This window comes from Aquarana catesbeiana, linkage group LG02 (assembly GCF_042186555.1).
Source record: "Aquarana catesbeiana isolate 2022-GZ linkage group LG02, ASM4218655v1, whole genome shotgun sequence".
Lineage (NCBI taxonomy): Eukaryota > Metazoa > Chordata > Amphibia > Anura > Ranidae > Aquarana > Aquarana catesbeiana.
In genome coordinates this window covers 46,500,845-46,527,270 of record NC_133325.1, presented here as the reverse complement: position 1 = coordinate 46,527,270, position 26,426 = coordinate 46,500,845, and the positions used below count along the sequence as shown (strand labels likewise).

Genomic DNA, 26,426 nt, shown 5'->3' with positions numbered 1-26,426 from the left:
TATGAAAGATAAAAAAAAGTACAAGTTCTACTCACAAACCAAAATGGATACCTGGCATGTCAAAATAACAGAGTCCAGAAGTCCGTTCTCCAACTGCATGGAATGGTGCAGATTACAACAGCTGATGCATTTCGGGGGACTGTAGAGCTTGCTCTAAAGAAGAGGGACAGTCCCCCGAAACATGACATCTCTCATTGTCCGCACCATTCAATGCAGTTGGAGAGCGGACCCCTGGACTCAATTTTGGTTGGTGAGTATAACGTGTACTTTTTAATTCTTTAACCCCTTCAGCCCCGGAAGGTTTTACCCTCCTTCATGACCAGGCCATTTTTTATATGGCACTGCGTTAATTTACCTGACAATGCACCCAAATTAAAATCAATGTCCTTTTTTTCCCACAAATAGAGATTTCTTTTGGTGGTATTTGATCACCTCTACTTTTTTTTGTTTTGTTTTTTTGCGCTATAAACAAAGTAAGACCGACAGTTTTGAAAAAAAAAACTATATTTTTTTAATTTATGCTATAAAACATATGCAATAAACATTTTTGAAAGGTCTAATTTTTTCATCAATTTAGGCCAATATGTATTCTGCTACATGTTTTTGGTTCAAAAAATCCCAATAAGCGTATAATGATTGGTTTGCGCAAAAAAATAGGTCCAGGATAGTTTAAAGGGGCTTTCCTAGTCCTTAAGGTGCCATTTAAATCCTATCACACCGTTAAAGCTGAACTCCTGGGAAGGAAAAACGTTACCCTTGTGATGGGTAACCCTCTGCACTACAGGAGTAGTGAATCGCAGTCATTGTACGTCGGGCACGTGCAAGGCGATCTGTGGGCGCATGCCTATTCGCTAGCGGGGTAGCCAATCAGCGGGTCCGACGAACGATGTCTGCAGGCCACCAGCGGTCGCTCCACAGAGAGGCAGAACGGGGATCTGCCAGTGTATACAAACAGATCCTCGTTCTGTCAGGGGAACAGAGTGAGATTGTCTGTTCCTAGTGATCAGGAACAGCGATCTCTCTACTCCCTGTCAGTCCCCTCCCCCCACAGTTAGAAAGCACCTCCCTAGGAGATGTTTAACCCTTTGATCGCCCTTGGTGTTAACCCCTTCCCTGCCAGTGTCATTTATACAGTAATCAGTGCATTTTTGTAGCACTGATCGCTGTATAAATGTCTCTGGTCCCAAAAAAGTGGCAAAAGTGTCCGATCTGTCTGCCGCAATGTCGCAGTCATGCTACAAATATGTAAAAGAATACATATTGGCCTAAACTGATGAAGACATTTTTTTATTTTTTTTGGATATTTATTAAAGCAAAAAGTAAAAAATATTGTTTTTTTTTTCAAAATTGTAATTTTTTTTAGTTTATAGCACAAAAAATAAAAACCGCAGAGGTGATCAAATACCACCAAAAGAAACCTCTATTTGTGGGGAAAAGAAAGGACATCAAAACACCAAAAAAATGGCCTGGCCATTAAGGGGGAAAATCTTCCCGTCCTTAAGTGGGTAAAAAAAAAAGTTCTATTCAAGTATAGTGTGTAATCTTACCTGTACTAATGTACCTTCTATTGCTCTAAGCCTCCTCCAAATCTTTAAACTCCTTTACATTTGTTGCTGTGATCTGATCTCCAGTTTCCTTTCTCCAGGGTTCCACTAACAAATGAAAGCCAAACTCCAGCTAACGCTCCCCTCCCAGACACTGCAGCCAACAGTGGGAGGATTTCAGTATCAGAGGCAGTGCAGTTAGTCCAGAAAACCATTGGGGGGGGGGGGGGGGTTAAGTGTGGCCTAATCAAAGAGCTACAGGCTTTTGTCTCAGCAGTGACAATGCTGATAGCCACACACCCTTGCAACATCTTCTCCTAGCACTGTAGTGCAAGCAGACACAACCTTACATGAGAGTGAAGACTCTGCTCTGAATTCAGGAGCAGTGCAGAATTGTTGCCACCTTATCATAGGAAGCTGCAATAGTCAGACTTCATTAACATGACCAACAGGTATTTTTGGGACCTTTCGGAGGGGCTAAGACATACCTCCCAACATTTTGAGATGGGAATGAGGGACACCTATCAGCAAAAGTATGAAGGCATAGGACACACCCCCTGCCACACCCCCTTAAAGGAGAATTGTACAAAAAAACAAAATTGGTTAAACCCACAAGTGTTTTTTTTTTTTTTTTTACCACTACTATTCCTTTATAGTGGCTTTTGGAATTTACAAATGCAGCAACTTAGAAATCAGATGAAAGGTTTAGTGCTAGAAAACACTTTTTGATAGATAAAAAGTGCATTTTATATACATCTACTGTAAATAGATCAGATCAAAATGAGGGACAAATGAGGAGGAATGAGGGACAGAGGGACATGGCTCCAAATCAGGGACAGTCCCTCGAAATCAGGGACAGTTGGGAGCTATGGCTAAGAGAAAACAGATTTTGCCCCCTTCATGACCAGGTCATGATTATGCTTGTTGGCACTGCGCAGTCATGCAACACTGTACCCCAAACCAAATGTATATGATTTTTTTCACACAAATAGAGCTTTCTTTCGGTGGTATTTGATCACCTCTGGGTTATTATTTTTAGTGATATAAATGAAAAAAGACCCAAAATTGAAAAAAATATTTTTTTTTTTACATTCTGCTAAAAAACAATAAAAAAAAAAAAAAAACAAAAACAAATTTCTTCATGGGTTTTGGCCAAAACGTATTCTGCTATATGTCTTTGGTAAAAAAAAAATCATAATAAGTTTATATTAATTGGTTTGCATGAACGGTGACTGGTATGACCAACCAGTCACTTCAGATGGAAGAAGTACATAAATGCAAAAAACAGATACAAAAAGAAAAAATGTTTGCAGTAGCATTCACTTAAACGTGATAAAGATATCTAAAGCAATTTATATCTAAAGCAATTTATATCTAAAGCAATTTATATCAGCAGAAGCCCCCTCCCTCTCCTAGTTCCTAAGTATAACATTTTTCTTGGCCTCATTGTCGTGTTCTGGGTGTTGTGATAATTATTGATGACATTCTGACATGGACAGGTAACTTGTTTTGACAGCACTGAATTATCGCATTGTGGAAAGTTAATTTATTATCTCTAGTTCATTTATTCCGTACAAATCCACATTTTTTCATCAGGCTAACACTTCATTAAAGAAGAACTGCAGTCTGCTCACTTAATTAGTAATAAAAACATCTTTGCCATTCTGAAGCTTCCCTCCAACCACTTTGCATATTATTTTATATATACACTGTGATTCTGTACTTGCCAAATATGCTGCAGAAATCTCCCTCCACTGAGTCTGGCTGCAGCCATTTTAACTGTGGGCAGCTGAAGCTGCTGCCTGTTCACTTCCTGGATTTACACAGACACAGAGGCACGCCTCCAGCTCTGCAGCTCTGATTGGCCCTCTTATGACTCATCCCCCCTCCCCTCCTGGCAAACTCTCACCTGAGTGAGAAAGAGAACTGTGCAAGATGTCATAAGCCTAGGCTAAAGTAATGACCAGACAAGAAACAGGAAGTGGGCTTTATAAGGGATTTACTGGCAGAAAAATTTTTTTTTACTATCTAAAGTTAAAACAACAACAAGGGCAGAAGATTTAATAGATGGAAAGATGAAAATTTGACTGAAGGTCCGCTTTCTCTAAGATCAGACAGTATCTGTCAATTCCTATGCCATCTTCAATTAGCAAATTATTAATTGCACCAAATCATGAACATTTCCGAGCGCTCTTGCAATGCAAAGTCAGGTGCTGAGTTTAAAACACTGCAAGGAATCTGCTGTCATGGAGTTTGTAGATTCTCCCGAGGTTTGTGTAGATTTGCTCTCAACTGTGCTTTCTTTCCACAACCCAAAAGCACTTTTATTAGGTATATGTACTCCCAATCACTAAGAGGTTAACATGTTATGTCATTTCAATAGTCACTAATCAACAGGGCTTTATTTGTCAGCGGGAATACGGGGGGGGAGGGGGGGGACGCAGTCCCGGCACCTTCAGTACTGAATCTACTCTATGTATTGGCAAGGGGGTGCTGGAGTGTGCTGGAAGGTCTATTGATGCTGGCTGCTGGGGGATCTATTGTTGCTGGAGGGGATGTATTTTTGCATGGTGGTCTATTGTTCCTGGGGAGGTCTATTGTTGGGGGGGGGGGGCTTATCTTGCTGGGGGGGGGGGGGTCAATTGTTGTGCTGGAAGGGATCTGCTGTTGGATGCTGGCTGCTGGGAGATCTGCTGTTGCTGTTCAAGGTCTATTGTTGCTGGGATGGTATTTTTTTTTTTTCCTGTTGTCCACTTTTGCTGGGGGAAATCTATTGTTGCTGGGGAGAGTCTATTGCTGTTGGCTGCAGGGGATCTATTTTACTGCTTTTCTTTTTTATCATTACCAAATTCCATACAAATTACTTAACACAACAAAATGATACATACCCTGTTTCCCCGAAAATAAGACCTAGCGTGATTGTCGGTGATGGCTGCAATATAAGCCCTACCCCCAAAATAAGCCCTAGTTAAAGTCCTTGTAGGTCTTATTTTCAGGGTAGGGCTTATTTGCGGGGAAACAGGGTGGGGCTTATTTGGGGGGTAGGGCTTATATTGCAGCCATCACTGGCAATCACGCTAGGTCTTATTTTCGGGGAAACAGGGTAGTTACATAGTAGGTGAGGTTTAAAAAGGCACAAGTCCATCAAGTCCAACCTGTGTAGGACTTGGAATCTGTATTCTCTAAAAGGGGTGGGTGAGAGGTGGGTGGGGGTGGGGGGGTGTAATCAAGAACCAGAAGTGACTCCGAAAGGGGGAGTTCCTTCACATATTCTATGAGAAAAAAGCCTTCCTTATCAATATTTTTAAATCTGCAGCTTTAATAATAATAATCCCTGGTGATCCTGCTATGAAGATCCTTGCTTAGGCACTTCCTGGTATAGAATGACAACACTCTGTCCCTGTCTCCCAAATGCTTTTCCATATTGCTACCCTGTCATAGGGCTTCAGATGGGGTCTACAAATGGGTATTTCAACACACATTGCACCGGCATGGTCCATTGTTGTCACCACCAGGAGACCCGCCCTGAGAAATGCCAAGCAGCCATTATTTAAGGCAGAACTAAACTGTATTTGAGCACCCCAAACTTAAAATGCAAATTAATTCATCTCTATTATTCAAAGCAAACTCGCCTATTCATCCATGTCTTCATGCTTTATTTTGTTGAGAAAAAACCCTTTGAAAAACACCCTAATAACATTTCTGGCCGTGGCCATCTTGAGTAAGGGCAGATGATTCATGTAGCATTTACTTCCAGGAATCCATCTGCCCTTAGCTTAGGCATGCAGGCTGGAGGGTTTACTTACCTAAGAACCCCCCCCCCCTTCCAGTTGAAAGAAAAAAAAATGGCTGTGAAGACTGTTATGCCCCGTACACACGAGCGGAATTTCCGTTGGAAAAATCTTGGATGGTTTTTCTGACGGAATTCCTCTTAAGCTTGGCTTGCATACACACGGTCACACAAAAGTTATCTGAATTTTCGACCGTCAAGAACGCAGTGACGTACAACACTACGACGAGCCGAGAAAATGAAGTTCAGTGCTTCCGAGCATGCGCCAAATTGTTTCCGAGCATGCGTGTTTTTTTGCGCGTCAGAAGTGCATACAGACGAACGGAATTTCCGTCAAGATCTTTTTCCGTCGGAAAAATAGAGAACCTGATCTCAATCTTTTGCTGGCGGAAATTCAGACAGAAAAAGTTGGATGGAGCATACACATGGTTGGAATTTCCGACCAAAAGCTCCCATCACACTTTTTTTGACGGAAATTCCGACCGTGTGTGCGTGGCATTAGAGTCCATAAAGCAACCAGGAAGCAGCTGAAGAAATATATAAAAAAAAAAAAAGATAAAACAAATAAATATATACTATCTAAATAAAAAGTCAGTATCACCATGTTGTAGCTTTTAAAATCTTCTTTATTACGATCCAACGGGAGTTATATGATCCACACAGAGAAAGTATTTCAGCCCGGGTGGGTTTTGTGTGGGATCATTCTGTGGTGGATTGTACTAAAGAAGATGATGCTGACTTATTTGTTTGGGTCTTCTTTATGGTTTGCAGCATCACACCAGCTTTCTGTAAACTAAGTAAATACAGTGCCTTGAAAAAGTATTCATACCCCTTGAAATTTTCCACATTTTCTCATGTTACAACCAAAAATGTAAATGTGTTTTATTGGAATTTTATGTTAGAGACCAACACAAAGTAGCACATAATTGTGAAGTGGAAGGAAAATGATAAATGATTTTCCAAATGTTTTACAAATAAATATGTGAAAAGTGTGGGGTACATTTGTATTCAGCCCCCCGGAGTCAATACTTTGTAGAACCTCCTTTCGCTGCAATTACAGCTACAAGTCTTTTTGGGGATGTCTCTACCAGCTTTGCACATCTAGAGAGGGACATTTTTGCCCATTCTTCTTTGCAAAATAGCTCAAGTTCTGTCAGATTGGATGGAGAACGTCTGTGAACAGCAATTTTCACGTCTTGCCACAGATTCTCAATAGGATTTAGGTCTGGACCATTCTAACACATGAATATGCTTTGATCTAAACCATTCCATTGTAGCTCTGGCTGTATGTTTAGGGTCATTGTCATGCTGGAAGGTGAACCTCCGCCTCTGTCCAGTGGTGGCTGGTGGTATATTTTTTGGGGGGTGGCAAAAAATCCACCCGGCACCCCCTCCCGGTCGGTTGGTCACCAGCCCCACACTCACCCCATCTAGGTCACAGTCAGCCCTTCTTCTGGGCGGTGGGTGGTGGCTTCACCCTGCATCTCCTCCTCCTGGTGCTTCACAGTGGCTTCCCCTGCGTCTCCTCCTTCCTCCTCAGCAACCAACAGGATCACTTCTCCTCTCGGCCAATCGGGGGACGGGTCTCAGGAGCCACTTCCTGGTTGGCCGGGAGGAGAATCAGGAAGACAATAGTGAATATTAATTCGCTATTGTCACACAACTTTTTTGAAGCTTATTAGAGCCTCTGGCTCCAATCACGTGCTTCTAAAAAAAAGCCCCATTGGAATCCATGTGTCCGCCATCTCGCATTTGGATTTACGGGGCCGGACGCAAAGATTAGGTTCCGTATGGACAAGCTGCTCCTGCAGCTACCTGTCCCTGCTGAAGAAAAGCATCCTTATAACATTAATACCGCCACCACCATGTTTCACAGTGGGGATGGTGTGTTCAGGGTGATGTGCAATGTTAGTTTTCATGTTAGTTTGTAACATGACAAAATTTGGAAAATATTGAAGGTGTATGAATACTTTTTCAAGCATCCAGATAAAGCATAGTTACTGTTGATTAAGGGAGTTTAGTCTTGCTTTAAGTAAATGTAGACAGGAAGTGGCTGCAAAGCGATCGGTAGGCCTGAGATACAACAACTAATTAAAAAAATGGTGAAAATAAGTATTAGATTAAAAAAGGCAGTTGGTTATGATATGCAGCGCTTTAGCAAACAAAGTGACAAACAGGGTTTAAATCTACTTTATTTGGTGCGTGTCTAAAGTAGTCCTCGAGTGTGCATATGCATGATGGTATGTGTGTTAGGGAAATTAGATTGTAAGTTCCTTCGAGATTAAGGACTGCTGTGTATAGATCATTGATCTCTCTAATTTGTTGTGTAATATAGAAGATGCATTGGGGCACACACATCAATGTGCACAGTTACACACAATGGTATGAAGCTGTCTGGCATTAAGGAAAACAACAACCTTTGCTCACAATGAATGATTTTAAAAGTTTAAAAGAGAAGAGTTACAAAGTAAAACGAAAGTAGAGAGACTAACACATACGTGAAGGTCCTCAGACGTTACTATGCACCTGACTTCTTTGTCAAAATGGGAGACAGTCCTGGACAGTTGCCAGATTGGACCAAATATAAAAAAACTCCATATGAACTAGTTTACTTAAGAGTTTGCACCAACAACACATAACTCAACTACAAGAGGCATTCATTTCTGTTGTTTTGGAACACGTTATCCGCTTAAAGTGATATTAAAGTCTTGTTTTTTGTTTTTTTTTGGTTTAAAAATAACAAACATGTTATACTTACCTGCTCTGTGTGGTGGTTTTGCACAGAGCAGACCAGATCCTCCTCTTCTCTGGTCCCTCGCCGCCATTCAGACATGGAGCCACGACTCGGACCCACCCCCTTTCTCTCCTGATTGGCTCACTGACTTTGATTGACAGCAGCTGGAGCCAATGGCGCCCACTGCTGTCTCAGCCAATGAGGAGGAAGAGTCCTGGACAACCAAGGCTCTCGTGCAACATCGATGGATGGAGATGGGGCTCGGGTAAATATTAGGGGGGCTGCTGCACACAGAGGGTTGTCTATCTTATTGCATAGAATGCATTAAGATAAAAAACCTTCTGCCTTTAGAACCACTTTAACTATGACCCAGACTCTTGCTGCTTAATGCGGAGACTAACTATCTCTGCAAATAGCACAACAAGACATTCTAAGGAGATAACAGTATGTTCGAAAAACATATTTCTGTAAAGTCTTTCTAACAAGCAAATCATTATATAGAACCAAGCATTAGCTTATGAGCCCCCAAAATGTTTAACTTAATCAAAATATAATTTTATATTTCCCTTTATCACTGAGCTGAATTATTCTGCCTATCAAAAGTTTAAATACACTTGGTATTATCATTTTCTTCTTTTTTCCTATCTTACAAATAAATATTATATTTTATATTTTATTGGCTTTAAGTACTGTAAAAGTGTTAATAATTATTCAAAGGCATTGTTTTGGATTACTAAATTAATACTGTATTTTGTCTTTACTTTTAGGCCAGCCCCGCTCCGATAATTGTGAACACAGACACCTTGGACACCATCCCCTATGTTAGCTATACTCCATTCCATGAAAACACGGTAAGGCCAAATATAATGTATAATAGACATTGATCCATCTTTCTGTAGTGGATAAAGCTGAACTGCAGACTTTTTTTTTGGGGGGGGGGGTTTGAAATGTACCCATTTACACCTGAAGAAGATTGAAGAATCGGTTCACGTAAGGACATCGCTGGATCCCTGGACAGGTAAGTGTCCTTATATTAAAAGTCAGCAGCTATAGCGGTATAAAAATCTTGTATAATAATAATACTAATAATAATAATGGAAAGTACACAATCAGTCTACAGGCTTGGTGTTTCAGGAAGGTTTCACATCACAGGCAGACGTTGGGCAATGTTCCCTGGGACATAATGTATGTTATTGACTTTCGCTATCAGGAGATAGGACTGAACTTCCTGCTCAAAAATTGTGCCTTTAACCAAAATTCGATTTTAATTTTCGAGAGGGCAGTTTGTTTTCTGGAACCTAAATTGTCAACTCTCCATTGTCTAAAATCCTAGAAATGTTATTGTAAATAGTCCCCTACCAAACTTATATATATATATATATATATATATATATATATATATATATATATATATATATAAATTTGGTAGGGGACTATTTACAATATATCATATATATACATATATATATACATATATATATATATATATATATATATATATATATTTTTTTTTTTTTACCAAGGCTACCTAACATATTGGACAGCCTATTTGGACTCCCCTAATACAGTGGTTTTCCCTGCAGCCATCTGCACTCACGTGGTTGGAGCATGCAGGCCATGGCATTTCAAACACCTTATCATCTGCAGGGATGGCCACATAAGTTACATAGTTACATAGTAGGCGAGGTTGAAAAAAGACACAAGTCCATCAAGTCTAACCTATGTGTGTGATTATGTGTCAGTATTACATTGTATATCCCTGTATGTTGCGGTCATTCAGGTGATTATCTAATAGTTTCTTGAAGCCATCGATGCTCCCCGCTGAGACCACCACCTGTGAAAGGGAATTCCGCATCCTTGCCGCTCTTACAGTAAAGAACCCTCTACGTAGTTTAAGGTTAAACCTCTTTTCTTCTAATTTAATGAGTGGCCACGAGTCTGCTAAACTCTCTTCTGCGAAAAAGTTTTATTTCTATTGTGGGGTCACCAGTACAGTATTTGTATATTGAAATCATATCCCCTCTCAAGCGTCTCTTTTCCAGAGAGAATAAGTTCAGTGCTCGCAACCTTTCCTCATAACTAAGATCCTCCAGACCCTTTATTAGCTTTGTTTCCCTTCTTTGTACTCGCTCCATTTCCAGTACATCCTTCCTGAGGACTGGTGTCCAGAACTGGACGGCATACTCTAGGTGCGGCCGGACCAGAGTCTTGTAGAGTGGGAGAATTATAGTTTTATCTCTGGAGTTGATCCCCTTTTTAATTCATGCCAATATTCTGTTTGCTTTGTTAGCAGCAGCTTGGCATTGCATGCTATTGCTGAGCCGATCATCTACTAGGACCCCCAGGTCCTTTTCCATCCTAGATTCCCCCAGAGGTTCTCCCCCCAGTGTATAGATTGCATTCATATTTTTGCCACCCAAATGCATTATTTTACATTTTTCTACATTGAACCTCATCTGCCATGTAGTTGCCCACCCCATTAATTGTAATAAGAATATTCCTGCGCTACCCAATTGGAAAAAGAAAAGAAAACAAGAACTCAGAAAAATAGTAAAAACGCATGTATGCGACTGGACAGCTGCATGCACCGAAGCAAGGGTCAGACATAAGCCCAAAATCAAACTGAGGTATAAGGGGGGAGGTGCTGCGCTAACCAGAAGAAAGCTGTAAATCTCTGTCTGTGGTCAATTAATAAAATGACATAAAATCGCATAATAAATCGCATAAATCGCATAAATAAGTGTTGGCACTAAAAAACATTCAAGTCTTAATAATCAGCATCATGTGTATGTGAAAAAAAAGTGCATAAAAAATCCTTTTCAATTGGTATATACTAAATGACGAAAAAATCGCATGTAAAATCGCATAAATAAGTGTTGACACTAAAAACATATAAATCTAGATAATCGTGTGTTGGTGCACAAAGGGACATAAACACTACTTCATGTGAATAATTCTAAATAAAAATACATAGAATAAATCAGAAATAACCATCAAAAACATATCCTTATAAATGGTGCAAAACATACAATGTGCCAGTGCTTAAAGGTGATCTAGATATCGCAAATAAAACACATCAATCCAACGCAATATGGATAATAAATAATATAAATAAATGTCCCAATAATAGTGATATAAAATATATTGTGCTGGCCTGCGAAACAAATGACCAATGACATGCCAGTAAGTGCAGCAAACTTAAAGTGCCAGTGTAAAAGTCATTGAAGGTGCAAAAGCAAGTTCTGGTGTATTCAACAAAACAACAGTGGGGTGTCTGGGATGCAATTCACTCAGTGTCCTCTTCGTGCATAAAACACTAATGTAAGAAGTGGCCCCTTACCTAGCGGTGCTAGGTCAACCGCATGAATTGTAGCTAAAACGCCAGGTCCTGAGCCTCAATCGCGTCCCTATATCCACGCTTGCCGGTGTTGGGTTATCCTAATGGCAGCTGATTACAAGTGGCTATGGTCCTATCAGGGGTCCTGGACCAGCGCGGATCCTAGCTCAGCCTCCACATCTCAGGTATGTATGTACAGGAATATGTAGGACAAAGGTACTTGATAGTGAAGTATGTATTAACCAGGTAATGCTTTATTAAAAATCTTTAAGTAGATGTACTCACATAAAAACAATGCAGAGCAAACCTCTCTCCTACGAGCAGCGAACTTGTTCTGTGTCTAGCAATGTGAAACAGCCTATCCCGTCCCTACGCGTGTCATCATCGATCACGTGACTTCTTCAGGGGATGAGCAAAATAGGCTTATTGTGGTCTTAAATAGTCTCTCCCAAAGTGATTAATGGGCGGCCATTTTCTTGTAGCCACGCCGGCCATTACTGGTCTCAAATGGGCGCGGCCATTTTGTAGGTTAGAAACGACTACCTGATCATAACAAAGCTAATAACTAGGTGTCTGATGGGCGTGGCCATTTTATAGGTTAGAGAAGACTTTATACTCATACCAAGGCAAATAGATACCGAATTGGCTGTATGTTTATGTAACAATATATTGCGTTGCTCATAAATATGGCTTAATGATATACAGAGGGGCTAATTGGCCAGAGACGGACGCATAGGTGGGCATATATTAAAAAGAGAGAGATCCCACTGTATTGGAAGCTAAAAAATGCCAAATGGTCGGAGGCTACCACTAAAAGTGCATACATGGAAATTTTAATTTGTAAAATATATTGAAAGGTAATAAAAAGGCTAAAATTAAATTATTTAATGAAATATGATTAAAATATATACGGGGTTAAGGTGCAAATAGCTGGAATATCCAGTAAAATTCAAATTAAAATAGCCGCGGAGGGATGATGGAATGGGCTATTTCATATCATGTATACTCGTATAAATACCACATGGAATACCTACAATCTCAACTACAGTGCAATCATAAGGAAAGGGAGGGAAGGTAAACCGGGGGGGGGGGGGAGGGAAGAGGTGGTGGGGGGAGAGGGGAAAGGGAGAGGGGGAGAGGGGGGACGGGGTAGGGAGGTGGAAAAGGAGGGGGGAGACGTAAAGAGGTAATGGAAGGAAGGGGGGGCAGCGAATCTATAATGATAAATCACAACATGTACTAATAATAACAATATCCAAGGGCATAAGAAGAGAAAGAGGGAGGGCCAAATCATATTCTTAAAATACTGGTGAGAGAAAAAAGAGAGCTGGTAATGTACACTCCTATTAAAAATCGCTTAAAAAGCAGTTCAAATCAAATTCGATGTTCAAACCTCTGGGTGCAAAAGTATCTAGGATGAAAATCCACTTAGATTCGAGCTGGCTGAGGGTCCTAACCTTATGTCCCCCCCCGCCAGTGTCTGACATATGGTTCAATTCCCCAAAATTTTAATTGTGTGGGGTCTTTGTTGTGACACAGCAGGAAGTGTTTAGAAACACTATGTTTGTCATACCCATTCAAAATATTCTTCACGTGTTCTTTGATCCTAACTTGAAGGGGTCTTTTTGTGCGGCCTATATACTGTAGGCCGCAACTGCATTCTAGGGCGTATACCGCTCCTTCCGTGTTACAACAGATAAATTCTTTTATTTCATATGTCTCCCCTGTACTAGTCGACGTAAAGTGGGACTTCTTCTCATTGGGGCGCCTAGTTCTCAAACATGCAAAGCACCTTTTGCAAGGGAAGAAACCATTCCGGGTAAAGAAGGAGATTACTTTCTTTGGTGGATCAATTATGTTTTTCACAATTTTGTCTCTAAGGGTAGGTGCTTTCTTGTAAATGAACCTGGGATTGGGGGGTAACTTATCCTGTAATTCCTTATCTGCCAGAAGTATATGCCAGTGTCTCTTGATAATCTTCTCAATTCTCTTATGTTGGGCGTTGAAGTCCAAGATTATCGGTGCTACCGCTAATGTCGTTTCATTTCTGTTTTTATCTCTGATTAATTCTTTTCGGTCCATTTTCTTGACTTCCAGTATTTTGTCTCTTATGAATTGTTGGTCGTAGCCTTTCTTGGCGAATCTCTGCGCAATCAGTTCTGCTTGTTCTAGATAAATATTAAGGTGGGTATGGTTCCGTCTTACCCTCATAAGTTGACCTTTAGGGACATTAAACAGCCAATTCCTGTGGTGGCAGCTTTCAATAGGGAGATAACTGTTCCTGTCCACCTTTTTAAAGTGCGTGCGTGACCATAGTATACCGCTTTCTTGTATGATGTCTAAATCTAAAAATGTCACTTTTTCATCACTGGCCTCCCAAGATAATTTAATATTTCTATCATTGATGTTAAGGTTTTCCAAAAAACTGGTGAGCTGATCCAGTTCACCTTTCCAGAGTATAAAGACATCATCGATATATCTCTTGTAAATGGCTAGTTCGGTGGGCCTGTCACTAAAAACATTCTGTTCCTCCCACTGGGCCATGAAGAGGCCTGCCACGCTTGGGGCAAATTTAGCTCCCATCGCTACTCCTGTTTGTTGATAGTAGTAATTCTTGTCATACCAGAAATAGTTGTTCTTGAGGCAGAAGTCTAAGCATTTCACTATGAACTTCCTTTGGACGCATGGTAGCTTGGTGTCTGACCTAAGGCCCCATTTTGCGGCTTCGCATGCTTGATGGTAGGGTATCACTGTATATAGGGATGAAACATCCGCGGTAGCCATAATCCATGGATCTGTTTCTTTTGGGACATCTTCTAGTATTTGCAACATCTGCTTGGTGTCTCTGAGGTATGCCTCTGTGTTCTGGACCGCTGGCTGTAGGAAATAATCTATATATTGCCCGATTCTCAATGTCAGTAAGTCTATCCCATTTACAATCGGTCTTGGTGATGGATTAATTTTATCTTTATGAATTTTTGGCAATGAATATATGATCGGGGTCCTACAGGAATCAGGAATCAGATATCTGGCTTCTTTTTTATTCAGTATGTTTCTCTTTACTCCTAAACACACCACCTTTTCTAGTGCTTTTCTGCACTTGAACATCGGGTTACTTAATAATCTCTCTGTAAGTCGTCTCATCTCCCAGCATCTTGGTCATACTGCTGTGGTATTGCTCTTTCGATAAAATCACAATTCCTCCTCCCTTATCTGCTGGTCGTATAACCAAGTCTTTCCTTCTTGTTAGTTTCTTGATACCACTCTTTATGTGGCTTGGTTCTTCTCTTTTCTTAATTTTTAAAACTTTAATATCATCTAAAACTACTTTTTTTAAAAACCTCAGTATACTTGTTGTTCTTTATTGAAGGATTAAAAACAGATTTGTTTCGTTGACACATGAGGAAATAGGGGTTCTAGATAAAGGATTAAAATATGCACCCTCCAAGAACTTGGACAAATTCCAAACCTATCTAGGGATTCAGAAATTCGTAAGGAAACTTAATATTGCCAAGTACATTGCAGGAAATCCACCAAGGCCTAGACATATAGAGTCTTGTGATGAGGAGATTGTGCATAGTACACTACGAAACATATCTGTTTTTAATCCTTCAATAAAGAACAACAAGTATACTGAGGTTTTTAAAAAAGTAGTTTTAGATGATATTAAAGTTTTAAAAATTAAGAAAAGAGAAGAACCAAGCCACATAAAGAGAGGTATCAAGAAACTAACAAGAAGGAAAGACTTGGTTATACGACCAGCAGATAAGGGAGGAGGAATTGTGATTTTATCGAAAGAGCAATACCACAGCAGTATGACCAAGATGCTGGGAGATGAGACGACTTACAGCAGATTATTAAGTAACCCGATGTTCAAGGTGCAGAAAAGCACTAGAAAGAGGTGGTGTGCTTAGGAGTAAAGAGAAACATACTGAATAAAAAAGAAGCCAGATATCTGATACCTGATTCCTGTAGGACCCCGATCATATATTCATTGCCTAAAATTATAAAGATAAAATTAATCCACCACCAAGACCGATTGTAAATGGGATAGACTCACTGACATCGAGAATTGTGCAATATATAGATTATTTCCTACAGCCAGCGGTCCAGAACACAGAGGCATACCTCAGAGACACCAAGCAGATGTTGCAAATACTAGAAGATGTCCCAAAAGAAACAGGTCCATGGATTATGGCTACCGCGATGTTTCATCCCTATATACAGTGATACCCCACCATCAAGCATGCGAAGCGCAAAATGGCGGCCTTAGGTCAGACACCAAGCTACCATGCATCCAAAGGAAGTTCATAGTGAAATGCTTAGACTTCTGCCTCAAGAACAACTATTTCTGGTATGACAAGAATTACTACTATCAACAAACAGGAGTAGCGATGGGAGCTAAATTTGCCCAAGCGTGGCAGGCCTCTTCATGGCCCAGTGGGAGGAACAGAATGTTTTTAGAGACAGGCCCACCGAACTAGCCATTTACAAGAGATATATCGATGATGTCTTTATACTCTGGAAAGGTGAACTGGATCAGCTCACCAGTTTTTGGAAAACCTTAACATCAATGATAGAAATAATAAATTATCTTGGGAGGCCAGTGATGAAAAAGTGACATTTTTAGATTTAGACATCATACAAGAAAACGGTATACTATGGTCACGCACGCAATTTAAAAAGGTGGACAGGAACAGTTATCTCCCTATTGAAAGCTGCCACCACAAGGAATTGGCTGTTTAATGTCCCTAAAGGTCAACTTATGAGAGTAAGACGGAACTGTACCCACCTTAATATTTATCTAGAACAAGCAGAACTGATTGCGCAGAGATTCGCCAAGAAAGGCTGCGACCAACAATTCATAAGAGACAAAATACTGGAAGTCAAGGAAATGGACCGAAAAGAATTAATCAGAGATAAAACCAGAAATGAAACGACATTAGCGGTAGCACCGATAATCTTGGACTTCAACGCCCAACACAAGAGAATGAGAAGATTATCAAGAGACACTGGCATATACTTCTGGCAGATAAGGAATTACAGGATAAGTTACCCCCCAATCCCAGGTTCATTTACAAGAAAGCACCTACCCTTAGAGACAAAATTGTGAAAAACATAATTGATCCACCAAAGAAAGTACGGTAATCTCCTTCATTACCCGGAATGGTTTCTTCCTTTACAAAAGGTGCTTTGCATGTTTGAGAACTAGGCGCCCCAATGAGAAGAAGTCCCACTTTAAGTCGACTAGTACAGGGGAGACATATGAAATAAAAGAATTTATCTGTTGTAACACGGAAGGAGCGGTATACGCCCTAGAATGCAGTTGCGGCCTACAGTATTATAGGCGCGCACAAAAAGACCCCTTCGAGTTAGGATCAAAGAACACGTGAAGAATATTTTGAATGGGTATGACAAACATAGTGTTTCTAAACACCTCCTGCTGTGTCACAACAAAGACCCCACACAATTAAAATTTTGGGGAATTGAACCATATGTCAGACACTGGCGGGGGGACATAAGGTTAGGACCCTCAGCCAGCTCGAATCTAAGTGGATTTTCACCCTAGATACTTTTGCACCCAGAGGTTTGAACATCGAATTTGATTTGAACTGCTTTTTAAGCGATTTTTAATAGGAGTGTACATTACCAGCTCTCTTTTTTCTCTCACCAGTATTTTAAGAATATGCTTTGGCCCTCCCTCTCTCTCTTCTTATGCCCTTGGATATTGTTATTATTAGTACATGTTGTGATTTATCATTATAGATTCGCTGCCCCCACCCCCTCCTTCCATTACCTCTTTACGTCTCCCCCCTCCTTTTCCCCCCCTCCCTACTTCCCGTTCCCCCCTCTCCCCCTCTCCCTTTACCCCTCTCCCGCCACCACCTCTTCCCTCCCCCCCCCCCCCGGTTTACCTTCCCTCCCTTTCCTTATGATTGCACTGTAGTTGAGATTGTAGGTATTCCATGTGATATTTATACGAGTATACATAATATTTTAATTTGAATTTTACTGGATATTCTGCTAATTGCACCTTAACCCGTATATATTTTAATCATATTTCATTAAATAATTTAATTTTAGCCTTTTTATTACCTTTCAATATATTTTACGAATTAAAATTTCCATGTATGCACTTTTAGTGGTAGCCTCCGACCATTTGGCATTTTTTAGCTTCCAATACAGCGGGATCTCTCTCTTTTTTAATATATGCCCACCTATGCGTCCATCTCTGGCCAATTAGCCCCTCTGTATATCATTAAGCCATATTTATGAGCAATGCAATATATCGTTACATAAACATACAGCCAATTCGGTATCTATTTGCCTTGGTATGAGTATAAAGTCTTCTCTAACCTATAAAATGGCCGCGCCCATCAGACACCTAGTTATTAGCTTTGTTATGATCAGGTAGTCGTTTCTAACCTACAAAATGGCCACGCCCATGTGAGACCCAGTAATGGCCGGCTTGGCTACAAGAAAATGGCCGCCCATTAATCACTATGGGAGAGACTATTTAAGACCACAATAAGCCTATTTTGCTCATCCCCTGAAGAAGTCACGTGATCGGTGATGACACGCGTAGGGACGGGATAGGCTGTTTCACATTGCTAGCCACAGAACGAGTTTGTTGCTCGTAGGAGAGAGGTTTGCTCTGCATTGTTTTTATGTGAGTACATCTACTTAAAGATTTTTAATAAAGCATTACCTGGTTAATACATACTTCACTATCAAGTACCTTTGTCCTGCATATTCCTGTACATACATACCTGAGATGTGGAGGCTGAGCTAGGATCCGCGCTGGTCCAGGACCCCTGATAGGACCATAGCCACTTGTAATCAGCTGCCATTAGGATAACCCAACACCGGCAAGCGTGGATATAGGGACGCGATTGAGGCTCAGGACCTGGCGTTTTAGCTACAATTCATGCGGTTGACCTAGCACCGCTAGGTAAGGGGCCACTGCTTACATTAGTGTTTTATGCATGAAGAGGACACAGTGAATTGCATCCCAGACACCCCACTGTTGTTTTGTTGAATACACCAGAACTTGCTTTTGCACCTTCAATGACTTTTACACTGGCACTTTAAGTTTGCTGCACTTGCTGGCATGTCATTGGTCATTTGTTTCGCAGGCCAGAACAATATATTTTATATCACTATTATTGGGACATTTATTTATATTATTTATTATTCATATTGCGTTGGATTGATGTGTTTTATTTGCGATATCTAGATCACCTTTAAGCACTGACACTTTGTATGTTTTGCACCATTTATAAGGATATGTTTTTGATGGTTATTTCTGATTTATTCTATGTATTTTTATTTAGAATTATTCACATGAAGTAGTGTTTATGTCCCTTTGTGCACCAACACATGATTATCTAGATTTATATGTTTTTAGTGTCAACACTTATTTATGCGATTTTACATGCGATTTTTTTGTCATTTAGTATATACCAATTGAAAAGGATTTTTTATGCACTTTTTTTCACATACACATGATGCTGATTATTAAGACTTGAATGTTTTTTAGTGCCAACACTTATTTATGCGATTTATGCGATTTATTATGCGATTTTATGTCATTTTATTAATTGACCACAGACAGAGATTTACAGCTTTCTTCTGGTTAGCGCAGCACCTCCCCCTTACACCCCATTAATTTGTTCAGATCTTTTTGCAAGGTTTCCACATCCTGTGGAGAAGTTATTGCCCTGCTTAGCTTAGTATCGTCTGCAAATACAGAGATTGAACTGTTTATCCCATCCTCCAGGTCGTTTATGAACAAATTAAATAGGATTGGTCCCAGCACAGAACCCTGGGGAACCCCACTACCCACCCCTGACCATTCCGAGTACTCCTCATTTATCACCACCCTCTGAACTCGCCCTTGTATCCAGTTTTCAATCCATGTACTCACCCTATGGTCCAAGCCAACGGACATTATTTTGTACAGTAAACATTTATGGGGAACTGTGTCAAATGCTTTTGCAAAATCCAGATACACCACATCTACGGGCCTTCCTTTATCTAGATGGCAACTCACCTCCTCATAGAAGGTTAGTAGATTGGTTTGGCAAGAACGATTCTTCATGAATCCATGCTGATTACTGCTAATGATACCGTTCTCATTACTAAAATCTTGTATATAGTCCCTTATCATCCCCTCGAAGAGTTTACATACTATTGATGTTAGGCTAACTGGTCTATAATTCCCAGGGATGTATTTTGGGCCCTTTTAAAATATTGGTGCTACATTGGCTTTTTTCCAATCAGCTGGTACCATTCCAGTCAGTAGGCTGTCTGTAAAAATAGGAACAATGGTCTGACAATCACTTGACTGAGTTCCCTAAGTTCCCTCGGATGCAAGCCATCTGGTCCTGGTGATTTATTAATGTTAAGTTTCTCAAGTCTAATTTTAATTCTGTCCTCTGTTAACCGCTTCAATACCGGGCCTATTCTGGCACTTCTCTACTGCATGTAAAAATCATCATTTTTTTGCTAGAAAATTACTCAGAACCCCCAAACATTATAAATGTTTTTTTTAGCAGACAAACTAGGGAATAAAATGGCAGTCATTGCAACTTTTTATCTCACACGGTATTTGTGCAATAATTTTTCAAACGCCTTTTTTTTTCTTTCAGCAGCCTGTGTAGTACCTGGTAATATGTACTATGATGTGGGCTCACACTGGTGTGCTGCAGTGTTGGTGATCTCACTGTCTTCCTGCATGTTACCCCCCCCCACACACCAGTCAAATGCAGCCTTACTGTGCCCATGAATAGCAGCCTCACTGTACCCATGAATAGCAGCCTCATTGTGCCCATGAATAGCAGCCTCACTGTGCCCATGAATAGCAACTGTACTCTGCCCATGAATAGCAGCATACAGTACACTGCTTTGAACTTTGCATTTTATTTATGATATGGTTATTAAAATTTTTGTTTTGTTGTTCGAAATTAATATAAGCTGTTGCCTGGGTACTGTGCCACATGAGGGTTGTAATCTGTTGTTTAATGGCATTAGTTATTTTTTGTGTGTGGGGGGGTGCTGTTTGCAGGGGGGGGGGGCATACAACATTTTGCTATGGGGCCCTGTGATTTCTAGTTACGCCCCTGGGTCTGTCCTCCCTTTTTTACTGTTTAAAGAATTTCTTGGGATTTTTTTTGCAAATGTGTCTTTCATGTTCCGCTATGTGTCTTTCATAGATAATAATAAGGTGATTTTGCGCAAAAATTTAAAAATGTGTCAAGCTAATCAATTAAAATATTTCAGGAGCGTATTTAAATTATTTCCATATTGGACTCTACTAGAAAATATTCAATAAATAATATTATTATAACAATAGTGATATCCGTATGTGTATTCTCTAGATAATATTCAATAAATAATATTAATAACAATGGTGATATCCATATGTGAATTCTCAGTGTTCTTCATAAAATAGTGTCAATAATAAATCAATATATGTACAGGCAAGTGGAATATATATAAATGGGATAGATATAACCTTGTGAAGCTGTACTCAATAAACTTCACTTTAAATTATCTCTATGACAGTGATGAGGAGTAATATTAAGGAAGTCCAATGAGTATTGTAGTGGGTAGAGGATAACAAAGTTCTGTAAATGTAGGATCAGGTAAAGATGATTATTCCCAATATTTCTACTGTGGCTCCTTTATCTTATCTGGTCTCCCAGAACTCTTACCTCAATGTTAATAATAGCATGCAGTTACCACCGTCACCGCTGGGGGGATCCCTTAATTTTCCTAAATAGTGATCATCACTCCTCTGGATGGTATATCATAATGCTGTTTCCTCTCAGATAACCACGATCAGTCCTCCACTCCTGTTGTGCGGGGCGGTACCTCAGTGAAGAGGGGACAGGGAGAGAATGGGGCCTCCAATAGTGCAGTATGTCAGGTTTTGAGTGCAGTTTTCAGGTTTAGTGTCATGAAAAATATATATTTTTTTTCATGACACTATTATTATTTTTATGTATAAGTAGAGGGTCATAGGCATTATGCTGCTCTGACCCATTATTTTACACAATTTATATTAGCGCCGCCATCTCTATCTGTACATGTGTGAGAGGTATAGTTTTGGGATGCTGATCAGTTTACGTATTTATTTAAGTGGCAGCTTTTTTCACTGTACACTGTGTATGTACACACATTTTGTATTCATTTACACATCTTTTATATAGCTTTGCACTTTTCTTTGGCGCAGTGGAGTAAGAGAGTTTCAGGGGTGGTTTATTTGTATATCTCTTGCTACAAACCATTATCTTAAGTGTTAAATTAGAAGTTCAAAAATGTCCTAATAGTTACAAGGGAGTCTCAAAATCGGGTAAACCTAAGACAGGTGCTACATCTAGTCTACCCTTTCATATAGGCCTCCAGTGGAGGACTAGGGGTCAGGAGGGTATTTGCCACCAGGGCTAATATTAGGAAGATATGTTGGACTGCTGGCCATAAGTAGAGCTACATCACCATTCAAACATCCTGTAGAGTGGTTTTTGGAGTAACACGTAGTGGCCATTGTTTATCTATGTATTCCCTGTTCAGAATTGCAATTGCAGTTGTGAGCAGTGAGAAATCTTGCAGCTTTCCTTTCAGTTTAGAGATGTCATGTGACCAAATGCCAAGAGCCATAAAGAAAGCTGATCCCCGAAGATGAGGATCGATAAACCATGGGAACACCCGCCTTTCACCATACCTAGCAATCAGTGAGGCACCATGGCAGACTTTAGGCTCAACTCATGAAGCTTTGCACAAGGATGAGGATCGTTATTTTCAGCCAGGTGCATCTTAGATTGTAACCCTCATTGGACTCAATAATTCACTTTTCCAAAAATTTAAGATCCTAATTCTGGTGTATTAGATTCACGGTACCCATTCTCTGGCTCACAGAAAGCTGTCTCTACCAGGAAATGGCTAATTGATTGAGTTGCCTCCAAGGTCAAAGTTTCCCACAAGACAAAGGATCTGCATTGACACATAATATATTAATCAGTATAGCTTACACTGAAGGCACTTGTGTGAAGCCACACTTTCAATGCTGCTGGATAATAAATAATGCTCTAACTTTACTGTTTGGGAAAACTTCTGCCAAGAATCTTGCAGCGCTATCAGTTATTTAATAACGACATGGCATCATTGTCACAGAGTTGCAGGTTTGCAGATTAGATTAAAAATTTGATTAATCTGCAGTAATCGTCTGAAGAGATGCAAATAACATTTACAATTTAATCACTCTGAGGAACAGTAACGCTTTAAGAATTAGAGCTCTTTTGTTTTTGCTTTCTTTATCCATCATTTCTAATGGCAAACATTTTATGTAAAATTTGATGGTGGTTTGAGACTCTATTAGGTAGCAGTTATCGTATAATAAGGATTTGTTATGAGTTATTTTTGTGACATTGAAAGTCAGTTTTGAAGTTTCACTTTTTTTTTCTACTAGCTTACAACGGCAGACATTGAGGACAACTTGTAGGTGTGCCCTCAAGTGGGTTCCTGTGGGGTAGACAGTGATTACAGCATCCTGGCTAGGAATGAGAAGAAAGATTTGGCAACATTGATTTTGCAGCAAAATTACCTATTTTCTTGTTGGCAAAATAGTGCTGAAACAGAAACATTCAGTTTAGCTCAATGACCCACCCAGGCAATGTTTGCTTGAAAAAAAAATAGATCATCTCTATTTATTACCTTTATTTATTAGAGGGTGTTTTTTTTGGGGGGGGGGGGAGTTATGATAATTGGTGTTCTTGTGTAATTTTATTTTTGCACAGCATGTCAAGGATAGAAAAAGTGTATCTAATGTCAAAACATTTTAGATTTGTAGACAGTAAAGATAAGTTGAAACCCCTACTATGCCCACGCTTCAGAAAATACAGGGAGACTTAAACAATTGGCATGAAGGCCCCTTTTCATGGTTCAGCAGAGCGGCAATCTTAAAGATGAATGTTCTCCCAAGACTGCTATATCTGCTGCAAGCAATCCCTTATCTTGTTTACATCCACATCATAGTGGGTCATCATGCACAAGTCACTGAACTATATTTGCTTTTATATAAGTTTTTTGGCCATATTTTGTTTTAGCGCTACATTTTTTATAACATATTTTAAAAGGAGCTTCTGTAACTCTCAGGAGCCATTTTAACCTCGCCGCACCCTTAAAAGCCACCAAAAACACACCTTCATTTTGTCTGTGCTTTGGCAAAAAGGTGAAATTTAACCAAAATTGCCTGACTTTTGCAGGAAATTTAAGTAACACAAAAATGAAAAATAAAATCGGTCTTCACTAATTCTGTCTGAGCAACTGCCACAATATAATTGATGGTAGAATAAGCCACCTACAATATATAGTAGTTTCACCCAAAAAAAGGCTACAGAGCTCTGCCTGTTGACTTGCTGGAGTAGTAAAATAAAATAAAGTGAAGTACTTTTAAATTGGAACTTTAGAGTACCTTCATTAAAGGCATATTTGAACTTAAATTGAATTACATTGATTTTGATATTTACTTTAAATTATTTTTTACGTGATTTTTTACTTTTAAATGCTTGATGCTTGATGTTCCTAGTGTTGTGGTACAAATGTAAAATTATAATTTAGAACAGCTTTTCTCACCTTGGAGAGACCTTTGAAATAGGTTTCAGGTCTCAGGAAACCCTTGCTAAAAATGTATATTTCCACAGCTCACAGTAATAGTAGGATTAGTAACTAGAATGTTTAAAATTAAATTATAAAGAAAGTGGTTTACATTGTCTATTTAACCACTTCAGCCCCAGAAGATTTTACCCCCTTCCTGACCAGAGCACTTTTTAGAATTTGGCACTGCGTCGCTTTAACTGACAGTTGCGCAGTCATGCAATGCTGTACCCAAACAAAATTTGCGTCCTTTTTTTCCCACAAACACGGCTTTCTTTTGGTGGTATTTGAGCACCTCTGCGGTTTTCATTTTTTGCACTATAAACAAAAAAAGAGTGACAATTTTGACAAGTTTTTAAAAAACAAATTTCTTTATCAGTTTAGGCCAATATGTATTCTTCTACATATTTTTGGTAAAAAAAATCACAATAAGCGTATATTGATTGGTTTGCGCAAAAGTTATAGCGTCTACAAACAATGGGAAAGATTCATGGCATTTTTATGGCGTTTTTATCCAAAGTTTTTTCTTTTACTAGTAATGGCAGGAATCTGCAATTTTTAGCGGTATTGCGGCGGACAGATCGGACACTTTTGACACATTTTTGGGACCTTTGACATTTATAGAGCGATCAGTGCTATAGATATGCACTGATTACTGTATAAATGTCACTGGCAGGGAAGGGGTTAACACTAGGGGGTATCAAGGGGTTAACTGTGTGTTCCCTCACTGTGTTCTAACTGTGTGGGGATGGGACTAACTAGGAGAGATGACAGATCGCTGTTCCTACTGACAGATCTGTCTCCTCTGACAGCACAGCGATTTGTGTTTTTACACACACTAATTCCCGTGTTGGCTCTCGTGCACGCGATTGCGCATGGCCGGCAGCGATCGCGCCCACCGGCCACTCGCATCGGGTCTCCCGCTGTGCAGTAGGCGCACGCGTGTGTCTCCAGCGGCGCTCGCGCGCCCTCTGGTGGCTCTCCTGGGCAAAGCCTTATATATACGGGATTTTGCCCAAGAGCCATTTTGCCGCAGTATATCTGCGTGAGCCTGTTGGGAACTGGTTACAGCAGATCTTCATCCTCAAAAGAAAAGTCCCTCCTCTCTACTCCACCTCTGCCACACAAAGTTCTCTCTCTCCTTTTGTTTATTTATCTTTTTTTCAATTAAAATGTTCAATCTCGCGCCCCCTCCCCCAAGCATGTAATTCGTCTAGGTCAGGTCTCCAAAATTTTTAAATAAAGGGCCAGTTCACTGTCCTTCAGTGGCCACTGGGAGTAGAAAAGGTCCCGATGTCAGGGGGAAAAAACAATGCCCTGTCTTTGGTGTCAGTGAGGGGAATTGTGCCCCATTGTTGGCGACATTGGGAGGAACTGTGCCCTATTGTTGGTTCCATTGACAGGAACTGTGCCCCATTATTGTTGTCAGTGAAGGGAACTGTGCCCCATTGTTGGTAACAGTGGATAAAATAGTGCCCCAAGGGCCGCATCACAGCAAGCAGGGCCACAGTTTGGAGACCACTGGTCTAGGCAAATGACTTGCACTGTGCTCCCTGTGCCTCCTGGGATGTGCACATCACATATCCCAGGGAGTATTGTCTTCCATTCACAAAGGGGGAAGGGGGCTAGCGGCGCATCATCAGGAGGCTCGTTTGCTGAACCTGGAAGAGTCGGCAGCCTCTTGATGACGTCACGAAGAAGATGTTGGTGTGGGACCTGATCAATGGAAGAAAAGTAGAAGATCTCAGCAGGACAACACAGGATCCTATGGGTGGGTGAGTATCTGAACTGTGCAGAGAGTGCAATCTGGTAAGCAAGGGTAAAAAAAAAAAAAAAACTACATGAAAAAATAAAACATGGGAGGAGGGATAAAGATTAAAAATTTGTGTCTGAACCCAACCTATAGCTAATCCCTATCAGAGACAAGATTTAAAAGTTTAAAATATTTAAAAGTTTACATACTATGCTACTCAAAAATATTAAAGTGTCTCTAAACCCAGGAACACAATGTCAAATAATACAAGTCCTAAAGCCGCGTACACACGAGCGGAATGTCCGACAGAAAAAGTTTGACGGAAGCTTTTCATTGTCTATTCCAATCGTGTGTGTGCCTCATCGGACTTTTTTTTACGAAAATTCTGACGGACCTAGAAATAGAACATGTTCTAAATATTTCCGACGGAACCAATTCCTATCGGGAAAACCGCTCGTCTGTATGCTGTTCCGATGGACCAAAAACAACGCATGCTCTGAAGCAAGTATGAGATGGAAGCTGTTAGCTACTGGCTATTGAACTTACTTTTTCTAGTCCCGTCGTACGTGTTGTACGTCACTGCGTTCTGGACGGTCGGACTTTGGTTTGAC

General features: G+C 40.2%; 1 protein-coding gene across 10 annotated transcripts in view; it reads left to right on the top strand.

Annotated features, from left to right (window-relative positions):
* DLG2 (discs large MAGUK scaffold protein 2) overlaps window positions 1-26,426 on the top strand; it is a 2,047,541-nt gene that overhangs the window by 1,240,034 nt on the left and 781,081 nt on the right. For all 10 annotated transcript variants that reach the window (XM_073612834.1, XM_073612838.1, XM_073612841.1 and 7 more), the window contains one exon: window positions 8,836-8,919. In XM_073612834.1, the coding sequence (XP_073468935.1) occupies window positions 8,836-8,919 (84 nt within the window). The remainder of the gene's footprint in view (window positions 1-8,835; window positions 8,920-26,426) is intronic.